This window comes from Periophthalmus magnuspinnatus, chromosome 14 (assembly GCF_009829125.3).
Source record: "Periophthalmus magnuspinnatus isolate fPerMag1 chromosome 14, fPerMag1.2.pri, whole genome shotgun sequence".
Classification (NCBI taxonomy): domain Eukaryota; kingdom Metazoa; phylum Chordata; class Actinopteri; order Gobiiformes; family Gobiidae; genus Periophthalmus; species Periophthalmus magnuspinnatus.
Genome location: NC_047139.1, coordinates 30,496,691 through 30,515,360, shown reverse-complemented (window position 1 = coordinate 30,515,360; position 18,670 = coordinate 30,496,691). Strand labels below are relative to the sequence as shown.

General features: G+C 38.2%; 1 protein-coding gene across 2 annotated transcripts in view; it reads left to right on the top strand.

Moving 5' to 3' along the window:
- tiam1a (TIAM Rac1 associated GEF 1a) overlaps window positions 1-18,670 on the top strand; it is a 55,019-nt gene that overhangs the window by 19,238 nt on the left and 17,111 nt on the right. For both annotated transcript variants that reach the window (XM_033978328.2, XM_055226422.1), the window contains exons 4-14: window positions 699-988; window positions 2,647-2,916; window positions 3,527-3,758; window positions 4,578-4,750; window positions 5,960-6,184; window positions 8,222-8,407; window positions 11,795-11,944; window positions 12,271-12,345; window positions 16,414-16,584; window positions 17,640-17,744; window positions 18,526-18,607. In XM_033978328.2, coding sequence (XP_033834219.1) covers window positions 699-988; window positions 2,647-2,916; window positions 3,527-3,758; window positions 4,578-4,750; window positions 5,960-6,184; window positions 8,222-8,407; window positions 11,795-11,944; window positions 12,271-12,345; window positions 16,414-16,584; window positions 17,640-17,744; window positions 18,526-18,607 — 1,959 coding nt within the window. The remainder of the gene's footprint in view (window positions 1-698; window positions 989-2,646; window positions 2,917-3,526; window positions 3,759-4,577; window positions 4,751-5,959; window positions 6,185-8,221; window positions 8,408-11,794; window positions 11,945-12,270; window positions 12,346-16,413; window positions 16,585-17,639; window positions 17,745-18,525; window positions 18,608-18,670) is intronic.

Genomic DNA, 18,670 nt, shown 5'->3' with positions numbered 1-18,670 from the left:
CCAATAAAAATCCAAAACAAAAATGTACCATGCTAATTTTTTATGTGACTAGGCCCTAGAACTTGCGATATTATAACAATGATTTGTCTTTTAAGCATAGTAATTTACCTCCATTAAATATTATAGGCCAATCCGAATAGTATCATGTCACTTTAAAACAATTGCTCACCAGTTTTTTGTACATATAGAAGTTGTATCATAAAAAAAACATACAAATTCACCTCAGCTACTACACTATTTCATACTCTAGTTCTCCAAAAATCAAACTACAAAAAATGTACATGGAAAAACGTACGGCTTACGCTGAAGAAATATCAAAAGTAATGGAAAGCCCCTGTGATGGAAGATTACTAAGCTTCTATTTCTTGCAGTACTTAATTCTTTATAGATTTTGATGCTGGGCAGGCGAAGCAGGGAATCCACGGGAGGCAGCAGCTGCTTTAACTGCAAAAAGTCGACATTTAAGTGTTCTCTGCATGTAGTCAACCAACTTGCTCAGTATAATGGACAAGCCTGGAGCATAGAATGAATCACATTCTCAAAAATAGTACTTCCATGCAAGGTTAATGAGCGTAATTTGTGATAAAGTATGAGATAAAACTGTAATTAGAATATGATGTGTATATCTAACATATTACCTGCACTGATCTGGCTGGATTATGCATAACTGTCTTTCATTTACCACCTGCGCGTGTTAGGGTCGGCTGAGAGGGCATCGTCACTGGACCATCTGTGTGGCCAGCAGAGTCCGGGCCTCAGGGGGCAGAGAAAACTCTTCACCAAAAACCGCAGTGAGCCCGACTGTGATGGTGATGAAGATGAGGGTGAGGAGGGGCTCATGTCTCCCACAGATGAAGAGGGCAGCGGGTACGGGGCGTTCACTCTTCCCTGTCGGAGGTCCCACTGTCTCTCAGAGGGCCTCTTAGGGCTGGGAATACCTGCGCCTACATATCCCACTTTTCAAGGACGGAGAGCACAGACTACACAGGTGAGATAAAATGTGTGTGCTGTCTTTCAAATCCAACTTTATAATGACAAGCAGAAATTAGAATCGTTGTCGTAGCACTTCACATCTAACATAGGATCTGGGTGAAAGTACTCAACATGGCACCTACATACAGTACAGGAAGATGAAACTCCTGGCAAGCAGTAGTTATAGAAAACAAAAAATAAAACAACATCCAAATCGTAAAAGTCAATTTATACTCTAGTAAATGAAATAAATTAAATACATTAAATAAATTAAAAATAGTTTTGGATTAATTTAAAAGGAAGTGAATTGGTCAGTATAATTTCATCAATTCTATTTAAGCAACTATGTCTCTTTGGTGGGGCAAATTATTTATAAAAAAATACTTATAGAGCAGATTAAAGACTTTAAAACATTAACGTTCAGTATAAGTATCAAGATACAGATTACAGAGAGAAGTGTTTTGGGTATGGTAGAAACAACAATATGGACTAGCTGCTCTGAAAGTAGAGAATTATGTTAACTACAAGAGCGTATGGTCATCATTGACAGCCAGGATAGAGCAGGGACAGTAACATGTAAACAAACGTACCAAGTTCAGACTGGGGGCATGTGTGGTACATGCTTCAGTAACCACGGCCAAATGTTTTGTAATTACTTCCACCTTTGCAATTTACAAGTTTAGCCTGACCCCAAAAAACAACAATTATGTATAAGTTTCCTCAAGAGTTATGACACTGTGACTGTAAGATGGTGAAAGTTCAAAGTTCATAGTCCTGATGGAGAACATGACCCAAACCAGAAACACAAACTAATGAATACCAGAGACTTTAACTGTGTGTGGTCTGCTCTTCGTGTAATGTATAGGCATCCAGGATGCACTGACCTGGTTTCCTCAAGCTATTTGTTACCTTAAGTCCTAACACTGGTCAAAGTGGGGATTCCCTTAGAAGGTCAGAACAAACTTTTACAATGCATTTCCTAAGCCTTAGAGTGGATGAAGTTGCAGAGGCTTAAAATCTTTAGCTATCTCTTGTTTTATTTATGCAATAGCGAAAATGGTACAAAAATAGCAAGCAGGGTTTTCTTTCAACCCTTACCCAGCTCCCTTGGACAGCACAGCCTCCTAAGTGCTTATTATAAATTTATCTTGCTGAGTTGTGGGAGTTGTTTGATGAAATAAAAATAAACATCACAACACAGTGAAACAAAGAGAAGTGCTAAAACACAAAGTACTGTTTAGAAAAGAGACAGTTTGTGGCAAAAAGAACAAAACGTTTGTTGCGAATACTTTCAGTTGACTTGATAAAGGATCTTAACATACTTTTCGGAGTAGTTGTATAAATAAGACATAAAATAATAAAATAAGACAACTTAACTTCTTGGCAGTTCCCCAGGGGAATAGGAAAATACAAAAGCATACACCAATGTTGAGGCAAAGTACTTTTATTTTCCTGAGTAACTAATGAGTATAGTTTTTTAAATAGTTACTGGATCCATAGTAACAACAGCAAATAGTACGGCAATAGTACTAGTTTTAGTGCCATCAGAATACTTGTAGTGATATTGTACTGCATAATTTCACTTTATTTATGTAACAATCACCTGCATTTATCAGATACACTGGACTAACAAGTGTACTATCATTATCATTACATATCATTATTGTTGTACAGGATATTTCTGGTGTGTTGGGTGAAGGCAGTGAATATGGAGACAGTGGAATTGATGGTGTTACCGCGGAGATGGATGGAGAGGCGGAGCTCCTGTCACGCCGCTGTAAGGCCATGTCCACCTCCTTCTCCGTGTACTCTGCGGCAGACAGCAGTATTTTCAATGGGAGCGACAGCGGCAGTAGCAGCGCTGGAGGAGATGGCAGAGGGGGCGAAGGGGGGAGAGGAGGGATCTATGAGAACTTCCGAAAAGAGTTAGACAATCAAGCATGGGTAAGTGCATGGATATTAAAATCATCAATGAAATATATGTAATCAACAGGTTTAAATATAAGTCATTAGGTGCATTGAAATTGCTCATGATAATAAAAAAAACTAAAATGTATTTGTCTTATAGTAAATTACATATTTGTTTATTGTTATTATGTTTTTTAGTATGTGAAAGAATATATTTGTTTTTGAGTAGATATACTGTACACGTGTTGACATAGCAATTTGGGCTGATTATGGATTTTACATTGTCTTGTCTATTGGAAAGCATTTTGTTGACTGATTAAAAAATGAAATAGCAGTAGTACAGGTTTCAAGGGAAATAACTTGAGATGAAAACTTAAAAACAAAACAAAAAAGTCTATGATATCAAAGACAGAACGTAGGCCTATCAGAAGAACACATTCATACACTGGGTGTCTACTATATCTTTCCAGTGATTGACTTTTAGATTTTTTTTCTTTAGATAAGATAAACCATGCTATCCTTAACTTGTAAATCACAAGTTTAAACTGTTCATAACCCCTCTGTAAACTTTAAGGGCATTTAATCATCATCCTCATTTGAGGTCAGACGCTGATACACTGTCTGACCCCTGTCTGTGTCGTGTTAGGCTCACTCCGGCAAAGACGGCACAGAGGAGGGAGGGTCAGCGGCGAGCGATGAGCAGAGCAGTGGCACCCTCAGCAGCGCCTATCCGTCAGACCCTGCGGTGGGCTCAGCTCAAGGCACCGTCCGCAAGGCTGGAGCACTGTCTGTGAAGAACTTTCTGGTTCATAAGAAAAACAAAAAAGTGGAGACAGCCACAAGACGCAAATGGAAACGCTATTGGGTCTCACTGAGAGGTAATATACACCATTTTTTAGGTGTCTTGTCCAGTAGTGAAATGATGCAAGTATTACATTACATTATTACATTACATTACTACATTATTATTTCCATTTAAAATGTACTAATTGCCATTTAATTACTGGGGAAACACTATTATCCTAATAACTATTCTGTTTAAAAAAAAAGCCTAAATCTAATTCTAATTATATCAAACATTAAAAACCTGCTATGGCTCTAAAACATGTAATTTACTGATGAAAGTCATAAAACGGCCCCCTCTGTGTGATTTTGCCACCATCTTGTTACTCTTAGATTAATATGTTCACCTTGGCCTCTCCTATTAAATCTCTGTCTTGTGCTTGAGTCTGCCTGTAATCACATCAGTCTAACCACAGTCTGTGCCCTTGGTTCTCACCTCCACTGTCCCCCTCTCACCCTCTGTTGCACTCTCTACCCCCTCTCGTCCCCCTCACCCTCTCTCACCCCTCTCACACTCACATGTGTGGCCTCATGGTCTCTCTCATCTCTTCCTCTCACAATTTCATTTTACAGCTCCACTCGTGTGTAATCCAATCTTGTCCCCTTCAAATGCATGAAACGGAGCATCTGCGGCCACATTCCTGTCTGTCACCTCGACTGTCCTTAAATAAATAACTGCACTGTTCACCTGACCCCAGCCTGTGTTTTCTTTCCCATTAGGCGTTGTCACTGTTGAGAAATTGTGTTCAATGTTAGGTCATAACTCTCTATTATCTTTTGAAGAAAAATCAAATGGACTTGTTTATGGCTTCATTTTGTCTATATCAATAATTACTTCATCTTTTTTTCTCAAGGTTGCACTCTGTACTTGTATGAAACAGACGGTCGATCGGGGATAGACCATAACAGCACTCCTAAACATGCCCTATGGGTAGAGAATAGCATTGTACAGGCTGTGCCCGAACATCCGAAGAAAGACTTTGTCTTCTGCCTCAGTAACTCAATTGGAGATGCATTCCTCTTCCAGGTGAGAGACACTACTATTCAAAACATGTCAGTTACATAACTTTTTCACAATGTACAAAAGATGGCAGTTTTTGTTTTTTTTCCACTACATGTCCTAGCATAGTATCTTTGGTCTTGGTTTATGATATAAACTTGTGAAGACCTCAGAGAATATCTGCTTCCCCACCTGGACATTACTCTAGATGAATAATGTATCTGGTTTTGATTCCTACATTAAAGAAAAAAGAAAAAAAAAGAAAAAAAAAAACTTGGTTTGGGGCCATCAAGTGCTCTGAATTGGGACATATCTTCTTTGATTAATATTTAATGGTTTTCATCTTCAAAAATTCCAAATATTATTATGGAAGCACCTGCACAACTGTACACCACATTCACTGTTTGAGAGCCATGATTCATAACAAATCATTTTATTTCACTTCTGATTATACTGTTGCTGTTATTGAGCATTTAATATATTATGGGACATTACATTCTCAAAAGACAAACACTGATGACAAAATGGTTCCTAATTTCCCCTGGGGACTCTCTTGGAGCAGACACATGTACATGACATTCAGCTGTGAGCTACACATATATATGTGTGTGTGTGTGTTTCCTCTGTGTTTAAAGGCCACGCTGTCTGCAGTGACAGTGATCCACGGCAGGGTCCATTGTGTGGCATTAAATTATATCTGTTTATATTCACGACAGCTGTCCTCAGTGACATCCAATCAATGTACTAGGAGATAAGTAATACAGTGATAAAGGAATTATAATGGCCACTGTTCTCCTGAGGGTTAGTGTGACACGAGCATCAAATCATTTTTCTGACAGTGTTTTCATTTCTGCAGATTATCAGTACTAATTGATCCTGTATTTATCTGCTGATATTTAAAGCTGAACTGTCTAAAGAATCTTAATAAGAGTGAAACCATAAAATATGAGTAAACATAAAAAATGTAAGAGTCACAATGAAATTTGTCATTTACAAATGTATCGAACTTACCCGGTGTCAGCTCTAGTAATACCAACAGTCATTTTGACAGCGGTTAAATAAAGGTGTTCAGTATATCAGATATAGCTACGAACTGTGATTGTTTTTTGTCCCACAATGGGGAAATGTCAGTGTTGCAAAGTACAATGACAGCAGTATAATAAAAATACAAATATCAAATAATGATGCAAAAAAGGAAAATGAAATCTAACTGTTAAAATATACTTTGGATTCCAGACGTCGAGTCAGACAGAGCTGGAGAACTGGATAACTGCAATCCACTCGGCCTGCGCCACGGCTCTGGCCCGTCAGCACCACAGGGAGGACACGGTGAGACTGCTCCGGACCGAGATCCGAAAACTGGAGCAGAAGATCGACATGGACGAGAAGATGAAGAAGATGGGAGACATGCAGCTGTCCACAGTCACTGACACCAAGAAGAGGAAGACCATACTGGAGCAGGTCTGGAACTTCATTATAATCAATATTTTTTATATAAAAATACATTAAAAGCTAACTCTAGAATCTAGTCTAGCAATTTTATGAAAAATGTGGAAGAAGTTGTGGGAAATATTGATTTTGACCAGCCCTGTTTTTTATGTTTGTTTGTTTGTTTGTTTGTAGAGGTTTACACTGCCTTTTAATATGGACCTGTTTTGGTTTGAAATATCACTGACCAATATATTTCTCAATTTAAATATAGACACTTGTATTTTCTGCATTAGTAACATATTTCTTCACTATAACTTGTTTAGTCTATGCTTCTTCTTACTACTTGATTTGAATGAAAACGACCATGAAATGTTATGGTCCTTTTCTTTTTAAACTCTCCCAACTGACATCAGGGCAATAAACCATATTTACTGCATGTCGTCATCTCAACAAAATGTTCAGACCCAGATGTTTCCAATTTTACAACTGTTTCTTCTCATTCATAGAAAAGCAAAAACTACACAGAATATGTCAACATTCTAGTTTACGCATGCAGGTAAACTCCAGCTTCACGCATGTAGGGAAACTTTAGTTATTTTAATTACAGTTTGGTTTCAGAGCTATCTTAAAATCAGGTTTGTTCACTTTAGGGTAAACTTTAAGCTCAAAGCCTTATACTTAATCTGTGCGTGCCTGGATATGTTCGTAAATTACACTGAATGGTAATCTTTTGTATGTACACACTAAAATAGAGCCTGAGAATTTGCTTTCACATAATAGAACTTCTTGTTTGAGCAGGTCTCTGTGTTTTGTACCTTTACATTTTGAATCAATGAATGAAACCATAAAAAGCTTGGGCAGTTGGGTAACTAAATGCATGTTCAAAAGAAAAAATCTTGTATTTATTCTTATTGTTATTAGTGACATTTTTAACAGTAATTTTAGCTGTAGATCAACTTTAATGGTACAAACAGCCCTTCCCACAACCTCTTTCATTACAGGCTTTTACAACCATGTTATGTGTTTGTAACTTTGTAACCTCTGTTGCTCTACAGGCTGCTAGAAAAATGCATGCAGTATACAGAAGAGAACACTGAACAAACTTAACATTCCATTGATATGAATGTAAAATGGTGGTTCTACAGACTTCTCAAACAAAGAGCAACTGTAAGATTGAAAAATGACAGTGTTGCTATCCATGGGTTTCAGAATGGTGAAACATTTGCACAGATGAAATATCAATATCAATACCAATGCAAAACAAACTATTCTTTTGAATAGTAGTCCTCAAAATGTCCTTTATGAACAAAAAACAGAAACCCATGAATTAGATTATTTTCCCTATAAGCAAAAAACACACATAAACAGGCATAAAATTAGCAGTTGCAATGTTTTCTTAGGCGTTAGTGCAGCTCGGGTCCAGTTAGTGTCTCATGTTCCTGAGTGCACCTCCCACAACCCACAGTTTGATACACTGTAAATATCGCTGCAGGTCAGTGACCAGTGGGGGCTCTGTGTATGTGAGCAATGCTTCAACAACACTCCCACATCTCACCACTTATTAGACCAACACAGTAATTCATCCTTATATAAGAAATGCTCTATTTAAAATGATTTAAAGGTATTTGCCAAATGTATAAAGGTAGCTGAAACCCCCCCAAAACAAAACAAAAACACTGCAATATTTTCTCTAATCAACCCAGACCAGAATCTGTTAAACTGCACCACACACTCTGTCTCCTTTATGAACTCTCAAGTGTGAGTTCTGTGTATACGATTATAAGATAAAATATAGCTGTTTTTTTCCCACATTGGAAAATTGACTTGTCATGTTGGAGATCCTTCCACAACAGAGATACCCAGCAGCCGTGTGAAACTGGAGAAATGCAACAAGCAGTACATCTATAATTACAAATGAGAGTATAGCAATAAAATGTAATGGATATTAAAAACAAAATGCCAAGCAAAATACAAATAGAGAGACACTTTTTGTAATTAGCATCTTATCTATGGAGGTTGCATAATCACCAGTATATTGTCCGTCTCTGTATCCTTGTGTTTCCTCAGATCTTCCTGTGGGAACAAAACCTGGAGCGTTTTCACATGGATCTGTTCCGCTGCCGGTGCTACCTGGCCAGTCTGCAGGGGAGTGAGCCCCCCAATCCCAAACGCCTGCTGGGCTGTGCCTCACGGCCCTCCAAACTGGCTATGGGACGATTAGGGATCTTCTCTGTCTCCTCTTTTCATGCTCTGGTATGGGTCTTCAATACTAATTTTTTATTATTCTTTTTTTTACACATTTCCATTTATTGCAGTTGTAACACATTAACTTATGTACTGTGCAGCAGTTTTGGACTATTTGATGATAAATGCCAAGGCAGAAAAAATATAGAAATGAAAAGCGGAAAAATCTCAATTTATTGAGGTTCCTGTCTATAATTTACGACACCCTCCAGAGCACGTGGTGAGAATAAAGCAACATATTTTTGGTAAGGGAATGCAAATACGAATGCAGTGTGTCCTCTATATTCCCTACTTGGGGCACTAGTTATCTATTTTATAAGATAATGTAACTTTATCAGTCAGGTAGCTTGCTGCCCAAACATATGGCGTCTGGGTGTTGGAGCACACCTCTTTGTCTGGACACTCTGATCTCACTAAGATGCACTGCCACTGATTGCCTCTCAGCTCCCTCGTGTTTCCTAAGCACGAGGGCCTTCACCCACATGGAGATGTTTGTTCAGGCATAGCATCTGTCAGAAAGGCTATGGTCATCAGATGCCATCGCACTGAAAAGGACCGGTAGTTTTGTTCAGCACTTGTTCAGTTGGTCAGCCTTCTCTAACATCGCAGGGCTCTGTGTGGGTGCCATAGCTGGTTCCCTCCTTGGTGCACTGCCCTCCACAGAACAGAGCTGGACATATGTGGAATCCAATATTGCATTCTCTTTCAAATGTTTTGCATTCCCTTGCAAAAAGTATTGTGTTCCCAGGCAAATCATATATATATATATATATATATATATATATATATATATATATATATATATATTTATTCTACGTCCCCTGGAAGGTTCTGTATTAATTTACATTTAATATATATAATGTTATTTAGTCCTGTAGGACTTTTGCACAGTATTGTATATCACCCTAAAGTAACCCACATGACTTTTACATGTACCAAAACTAATGTTTAATCAATTTTATTCTTTTGAGTCTCTGTGACTTTTGAGTGTTACATAAGATGGTTAGCATGTGTGAGAAAACAAAATAGTTGCTTTCCCATGATCCCTGAGGACTAGAATAATGTGTGAAAATTATGAATTAATAATTATAAATAATTACAGAATTACAGAATAAGTACTATTTTGTATCCTCTACCAATTACCTTTTACCAGTATCAGCATGTCCAGTAGTCTCCATATGGATCATTATCGAATGTTGAAAAACAAAACAAAGCCTTTTGCGTATATTTTTGTAAGTGATGGTGATGACAGTTTTAGCCGGTGGCACAGAGTCAACTCATTACTTCATGTTCAGAACAAGTCCTCTTAATTGACAGCTTGGGCTCCTAAGAATGTACTAAATTCTCAGTATGGGAGGTATGAACAGCATGTGGCACTCAGGAAGTCAATAACTGTGAGACACTTTCACGGTAGACTTTGGTTTGTTCTCACATACACAGAATGAAACTGGATTAAATTTCTAGATGTGTATTTCATTTCATATTGAATTTCTTGGCACAGTGTGTGTTTCCTTTATCTCAAAATGTTGATGTTGATTGAAAAAGTTAAATTGACCTCCGGCTGGAAGCAAATTCAGTAAAAGGTGCACGCTGTTACTCTTATGGTGAAAGATCTGCCCTCTTGTTTTCTCTGGGTAGATTTTATTGCCTTATCTGAAATGTTCCACAATATGGCATTATTTAATCTATCTCAATAAATATCTCAAATAACAGTGAGAGCAACCAGACCAAGTTGCAGGTCAGATTTGTAGATAATGATAAAAACATCTGTAATTTAATAAATGCAAGATAGATTAGTTAAAGCTATAACTCTCCATGGAGACAAGCAGGTAGTGGACCCCACCCCAGAAAAGGTTAATATTGCTTGTTTAAATGAGGCTCACATCTTACAGTAAGTGGTATTAAAGTGTTTTGTTTTGAGTTTCACCTGTAGAAACCTGCTGGTCCCCTGTGCAGGCACATGCTGTCAAAGGTTGACGTTGTCTTTTTGTGATTGGTGGATTGATTCTTGCTCTGTTAGTAAGCTGCCATCCCTCAGGCACTTTCCCACAAATAAGCTTAGCACCCTCTCTCCCCTGCACCCCTCTCTCCCCGGATCTGCCAACGCCCCCACATCCTTTGTCTCATGTACTCTCTGTTGTTTAGTCTGGTCCCATCCACATCTGTCTGCGTTTTTATACATCTCTCAATCTCCACAACCTCCTTCTATGTCTGGTATAAACATTTCTCTTACTGGCCACACTGTTAGCTAAACATCATTACTAGCACATTGAATCATTAGAGTATAGTGTGTGCTGTCTGATAGATTAGATTAGGGCTGGATGACAATATGGCCAATAAATGAACAAACTGCCTAAAGCCCAAATAGTTACTTGAACTGGCCAATTGTGATACCTAAAATAAATAATTAGATTTATAATGTATTTATTTCATTGCATTAAGAGGATTCCCACACATCTCGCATTAAAAATAGTGCAGTATATAAACAACTTTAAATATTTATACATTTTAATCAAGTTCCAACTCCTACTGCTTACATGCAAAGAAACCTCTGACCTGTTAACTGAGATGAAGACAGCAGCCAACCCCCCACTCGCTTCAGTTCAAATGTGCACAGTCGGCCTTATATTCATGTAAAAGACATCCTTGTATCAGACCACAGAGTGAATCAGTGTGGCCCAGTGGTTCAATCTGAATTAACCCAGAACTGCCAACACTCATTCCTGTTTGCATGCACAGCAAACTACACAAAAAACAGGCTGAAAGTGTTGATTTTATGTCATGGGCAGCTGAAATGTGGACTCTATGTGTGTGGCTGCAAATGTCCCAGTTGTAGCGCTTAATAAAACAGACAGACTTTCAGCTCAAATCAAGAAATTCCTCTTGTCAATATAAACTGGACAAATGCACTGGGCTAATGTGACTGTGCTATGGCAGAATTACAGCTCTGTAGTCGACCACTTTGATTATGCTCTTTTTATTGTTTTTAATCTAACCATTACATGTCAAACAGGCAAGTGTGCTGTTTGGGATATTTCCAAGACTATTAGAAAAGCCATTGCTCCCAGAATTCCACAGAAAAAACACATAACTAAACGCTATTAGCTGTATTTGTATTACCTGTTACCATAATAATAATGCTAAAAATATTTACTGTATAACTCTGTTTCATTTTTTTTGTGCACTTTACATACAGTACAGTAATTATCTTTAAGTGCATATTTGTCAATCGCGTTGACGTGACTTTTTGCTTGCTTATACTTTCAATCATAGTCATTGAATGTAAAAGGTGAGGACAGATTGTGAACAAACTGTCACTCTGCTGGATGTATGATATATGTAAAAGGTACATGTCTATCATTGCTCAGTGCTGAATACAGTGTGTGTAATCTGCAGGTGTCAGCGCGGACAGAATGCAGTATCAGACGGAGAAGCCAAGCTGCCATGCCACGCACCTCCAGCAAACGCAAAAGTCGCTTCTCCTCCCTCTGGGGCCTGGACACCACCTCCAAGAGAAAGAGCAAGGCACATCCCTCCATCAATCAGGTTCAAGGACTTCATAGAATTAGTAGGGTTGGGTTATAATCATAACTGTGTTTTATTCATTAAAATGGCTAGTGCTACACAATAGGGTTGTGATTTAGGCTGCAGCTGGCCTCAGCAGAGTGACATCAGTTACCGCCCTGACAATTTGCCGTCACTTCCCATTCTTCACCTAATTAACAATTAAGAAAGAAAACTGAAAGAACAAAATTTAGCAGATTAATGGGGAAAAAAAAACTTGCTTTGGTCCTAAATATCTTACCAACCTCTAGAAAAAACTAAGCCAAGTTATACATTGATTTAAAAGTGACGAATTTCTGTGCTCTCAGGTCTTTGTCGATGGGATGGAGCCAGTACGAAAACCTTTGGAACAGATGTTTGAGGACTCTGCAAGCGAGAAATCTGTAAGAATTCAATAGTTCACTGTAGCAGCCTTGTTCCAACATGTATAGTGTATTGAGTGCTGTTAAAGTGCCACATCAGATACAGCATTTGCCAATAACTTACCCAGGGCTAAAATCCTACTTATCTCTTTGCCAACAGCCATGCAATTGACTTGATTTTCTGTCAAGAAAATGCAAATGCAGGAAACAAAGTCCTTGTTAATGTTTTCCTTGCTCATAACTCTACATTGAAACCAGTGAGGCAGCTGATAAACCCTTATATCAGTATAATGAGCTTATACAGGCCCCCAGGACATTAAGATCTTTGGATTTTCCACCCTCTTTCACTTAAGCAAATGATTCTTTCAGGGCTCTGGTGTTACATTTGGGGGTTATTTGAGGTGAAGCCATAGATCCTCTCCTTTTCACATCAAGATAATCTCAATTAAACCACACTTCAGTGAACATGTCTTAATATTAGATAAAGCTGCACATATTGGATGATTTATTGATAACTGAACATTTTAAGTGGTCATCAGTGTAATCCCTCAGTCGTCCAGATCTGATCCATAGCAACAGACAAAGTTTGAATCTGTCAACTGGACAAATCGTTGTAGGACTGAAGACGTTTCACTGCTCATCCAAGCTGCTTCTTCAGTTCTGGTCAGATTACTGGTGGACACTGCTTTATATCTATCTGCAGGCTGGGCTAACTACACTGAAACTGTAAACAGTTATTGTCTCCAGTTTCAGCTGAAACTACCCTATACAGCATTTAACGACCCTGCTATTGTTCTCTTGATCTGGGTCTGAGGATGGAGTTATAGATGGGGGATAGATGATGTCTCATTCCTGTTTAAGGAAGGATTGTCTTTCCTAACAAAAAAAGCTTGGTTAACTCTCCTCTCAGACCATTTCTTTTCTCTGGCTAAAATCTGAACCTCACTACCTTAAAAGGAGTGATTAGTGTCTTTGAAATGGAGAAGTACAGCAGATTGGGGTCCAGAGGAGCTTTCGTGCCGGTGTTGGTACATCCTCTTACCCTCTCTTTCCTCAGTGTAACACTCACTGCACTCTTCACTACACTGAATGGAGTAGACTACATTACTTTGTTTGTGGCTCGGGGTTTTGTCCTTAGGGTGAACCAGTTTTTGTCTTGTGTTTGTGGGCTTGAAAAAGACAGGAATCTCATTCTGTCTGAAAATTTTCTGAAGTTTTCCAGACACACCCGTTGTATAGTTAGTTACATCTTTCCTTCTAGGTTCAGATTCTCTGTTATCCTGTTTTTTTCGCACTCTTAGATCTATTGAAGGCCCATTTTGGATACCCACAAGATGGTGGTACAATAGATACATCCATTTTCTTTCACTTATCCGGGGCTGGGCCATGGCAGGGAATTCCAAACTTCTCTCACCCCAGACACAGCTTCCAGCTCCTCCCCAAGGCGCTCCCAGGCCACCCGAGAGTCATAGTCCCTCCGGTATGTCCTGGGTCTTCCTCTGGCCTCCCTCCTGGTGTGACATGCGTGGAACACCTCCCCAGGGAGGTGTCCAGAGGGCATCCAGATAGATACAAAGTTTATAATAATTCGAGATTTTGTAGATTAAAACAGAGATAGATGATCACATTTTTCTCTTCACAAAAAAATATAGTTTGCGTGTTGTTAAATAAATCAATATACTTACTGTGCTTTTCTATCCAATATATACACATAAAATGAAATATAAAATATATTTTTTACCCATAATAACTTGTTTCATTCTCTCACTGAGACTGTTTAATTTCCCATTCCACCTTTAACCTATTCCCATCAACATTTCTGTATATTATCCTTTTCTTCATTTTAATTGCTTGGAGGGCTAAATCTATCAGGATCACAGACCATCGACTGAGGGGGTATTTGTGCCTGCTAATCCCGCTGAGGAGAATTTGATCTGATATGTTCAGATCATTAGCTTTCTGATGTTTCGGCTAATTATGCAGACGCTTGGTACCAGAGGACTTGGCAGATTTGCACCATCTGTTCTCTGCCATATTGACTGCAACTTATAGACAATTTAAAATAATGAGTAACTTTTAATTATTCAAAGACTTGACAGGATTGAGACTTTCAGGCAAAGTCTTATCAGTGATGCATGCTGAAAATGTCCAATTACCCAAGGGTTGCACTAGGACAAGGTGGCGAGGTTTATATTTTATGAACGCTGGCAAAAGGCAGCTTCAAATGAGATGCAAGAAGGCACTGTGCATGAACTCAAGCCCAAAGGGTAATATGGTTGGCTGAAAATTGAATTACTCACAATTCACTTTACAATTTAAAAAACTGAAAAAATGTTCTTTAGAGCCAAAAAAAAAAAAAAAAAAAAGTTTCAAAAGTTACCATACATTACCAATACATAACATAGATACATATACGTTATGTAATTGAAGCATTTACCCCTTCATATGCAAATTAGACGGTGGCAGTGGCAAATATCATTAAAGTTGTCATAAGTTAACTAAATTACTTCAAGTAATAAGCGACATTGGAAGTATTGTAATCTGATTCTGTCTACTACCTACACCAAACAGCAAACTTCTTAATCTTAATTCTTACTATTCACATGCAGTTCCACACAATGGTTCTTGGAAAGATCTCTCACCTTATCATTGCCTCAAAGAGATGAAAGAATACATTTTGGTTGTTCTTGTATTTTTCCAGAGCTCAGAATGATGCTACATTGTAAACAGTGTCTTGTTTCCCGCTCTAATTGTTCATATGCCGTGCCATTGTTTGTTCTGGGAAATGGAAAGAAAAATGTGTTGCCTTGGACTCTCGCCCCACAGCAGGGGGGTATCGGAGATGGTCCAGGAGGGGAGCCAGATGGTGCGGAGCCGGCTGGGGACTGTGGCTTACTTGAGGGGGGTGTATGTCTTGCCATTGCCCCGATAGTCTGTTGTCTTGAAGCCTGCTTGTTTTGATGGTTTGTGCGAATGAAAATGTGCATCTTTTATCTATAGCCAACATGCAACGCAATCAAGTTTGTTTAAAAGACCAGATTGCTTACTGTCAGCAGATTGTGTTCTGTGAATGGGAAGTGATGAGTAGATAGAATAGAAGGAGCACCACAAAGACACAAAATGATCAATGAAATACATTTGAAAAGAGGAGGCTGTTCAGAGCACTGAAACTAAAATAAATAAGATAGTTGGGTATCTAATTATGAGAAACAAAATTATGTAAATAGTATTTTGTCCCCTGATATTATTTTTTTGTCAATGATTCCAGGTTCCAGGCGACGCTGTTTAATATTAGCACCTAAATATATCTAATGTATGTAATTAAATAGTAGCAGAAGTTCTTGCGTTATATATTTTTTAAATTTTACTCAAGAACCAATTGCGTTTACCAAAAAACATAGTATTTATTTCTCTTAATTCAGGCTTTGAGAAATTCTGTGCCACACCTCTAGATGAAAGCCCCTAAAATCAAACATTACCAAAAATTTTAGCAGGTTCAAACTGAAATCCAGTTGTTTCAAGAGTCAATGTCCAGTGAACAAAATGAACAAAAGGTGGGATTTGCGAGTGCTGCTGTTGTAAGGTGATAGGAGCAGATTAGATTTTGTTAACGGCCAGCGCTGGGTCAAATAAAAGGATGGAGATAGAGAGGAAGAATGCTGTCATGGCTGCCAGATTGTGAGAGGTCAAAGTGACAAGATGGACTACACAGCTCGCACACATGTAGAGGCGAGGACACACACATACAAACCATATGGATAAAGGGGGGTCTCTTATTGGCACAAATGAATTAGATTTTGTTACTAGATCTCCAGACCACCAGCACTCTCTATCACATTACTCCAATTAATTTGCGCCTATCTGGTGTCTAAAAGCAAAATTATGATTTATTAGTAGCTTATTGTTGTCACTAATACAATACAGAAAACAGAATCTTTTCACTGGCTGTAACAATAATGTGAACTGAAAGGCTTTTATGATCACATAAAATTTGTAACATGTCACAGTCGTGCTTTCCTTTGTTTCTCCCGATGTGAAATAGCAGCTAAATGATGCATTATAAGTCTGTGTCTGTGTTGTATTTTTCAGAAGGAGAAAGAAGGCTCGGTGAAAAGTCTTCCACAGCAGAACATGGACAGTGACATCTGGGTGCCCGATTATCTGGCTCCGTCCTGGGTGTGTTTACCCAATGACCAGCCCGTCCTCGCCATCATCCGACCTGGAGAGACAGCGCTGGAGGTTCTCAGCTCTGTCTGCAAGGTCTGCCTCTTGTACATTTAGCTACCAGTCTACCACTACTTTTAATAAAGAGATGTGCGTGCATGTATAGGGTAATATTATATTGCAGTATAGCAGTGGCGGGCTGTGCATTTCATCCTTGGGTCTTCAGTGATGTCCCACTTACACATTACAACATCTCCTCAATACAGGCTAGTCAAGCAACACTTAATTTCAGAAGCATTTAAAACCAATAAGCATGCATTGCTTTCACAATTAAAAGTAGGAAACTAAGTTCACAGATACAGTCAAAATTTAAAGATGTCAAACAAAATGCAACCAAAATGACACCATGTGAGCTTAAACCAGTCTGTCCAATAAACTGTGCAATGTCGCTGTTTAATTATTATTTAAATATTATTATGACTTCAGTGAGAAATGTGATGCCATGTAGACCTTACATGGGCAGTGACACCTTGTCCTACTTAAGGCAGACCCATACATACTGTTATATACAGGATGGATGGTTGATTGATGTGTCTGTGGGCGTTGTGCACTGTATAAATGCCAGAAACATGTCACAAGATCTGGAGCACGTAATGCACAGTTGTGTATGTTACATCCTTCAACTTTGCATAAAGAATACATGCATTATTTGGTGCGCATCTGAGACTGCTTCTACTGAGGGATGTCATGTATGTGCTATCCCTGTACTTGAGCGAGTAGTTATGCTGTTATTAACTTGTACTGACTTTAGCTGCTTTGACAGATCTATGTATCGTTAACACACCTTAGAAAAGACAATATTATGTAGTAGTAAAAGGCATACTAAGTAGTTTTGTTTTTCCTTTTTGTATTTATTAAGTACTTAGTAATGCATTTTCCAGTTTAGCCTTTTTAGCCATTAAATATTTATTCCACATTAATAAATGGATGTAATAGCAACCACTTCTGTCTTGATAAGCAAAATACTAATTAATAGCTGAATAACTACTAACTAACATACCAATTAATACTAAGTTAGCAGCTAATATATATTCCTTGAACTTAAGTGTTACCATTATTTTTATTCTTTATTGCATTTGTCCCTTTTTCAGACCCACAAGCTTGAAACATCAAGCCACTACCTTCGATTAAAAGTCTGGGTTGATCACCAAATGCTCATCTATGTGCCAAAACTCGAGGAGGAAATTTCTGATGTGGTAAGAAATCATATGTTTCAATGAATATAATCTAATGTGTATAAAATAAATATGTATATAATGTCATTTATACACTAGTTTATACGCTGTGTAAAGCCTTTATTATCACGCATACCAGTTCATTGTTAGTTACATTGTTAGTTAGTTTTTCATTTGCATTTTAAGGTCATCACCTGATTATTAATTCATTTCTGACAGTTCTTGGCAAACACAAACGAGGCCTGTGCATGTTTTATGATTTTGTGTTGAATTCCCTGGATGCATAGACCACAGTTATACAGTTACATAAATAATGCAAAGCTCTAACTTCTCTATTGGCCGTTTGTGTTTGTTTCTGTATTTAATTATTCAGTTTATACATTTGCAGCTGATAAAAAACAATCTCTTTTCAACTATGTTTTGTAGGTGACACATTTAACCCCATTTCAAGCTCATTCATTGTTGTAATCTGCTCTTTTATCCGTCAGCTTTGATCATTCAACCCACCACTATTTTATCCCATGGTAACACATCATTATGTCTTTACCAAAAGTGAAACTGCACACTTCTGTTGTTTCATACACACAGCTGTGGCTGTGATCCTGCCCACTGCCTCTCTCTGATCACCCACTCCCTTCACCGACGTCTTGACCCCACAACCTTCACGTTGCAATAGCTTTATTAAGGAGCCTGAATAAAACATGAATTGTTAAAGCAGTGACCTTGATTTTTTACTGCCCAAAGTCATAGTCGATTTTTTATCCTTTACTGCCAATTAAAAGTCTCTTTTTTTGTTTTGTAGCTCTACAAAGAGATTGAGATCAGCGCAAAAGCTACAAAGGTGGTCTGCTTTGACAAATATGAGTCCTGCACTGCAGGATATGGTAAGATTGCAGATTAACAATAGAATTACCTCAACAGAGTCAAATCTAATAGAAAAACTGTTT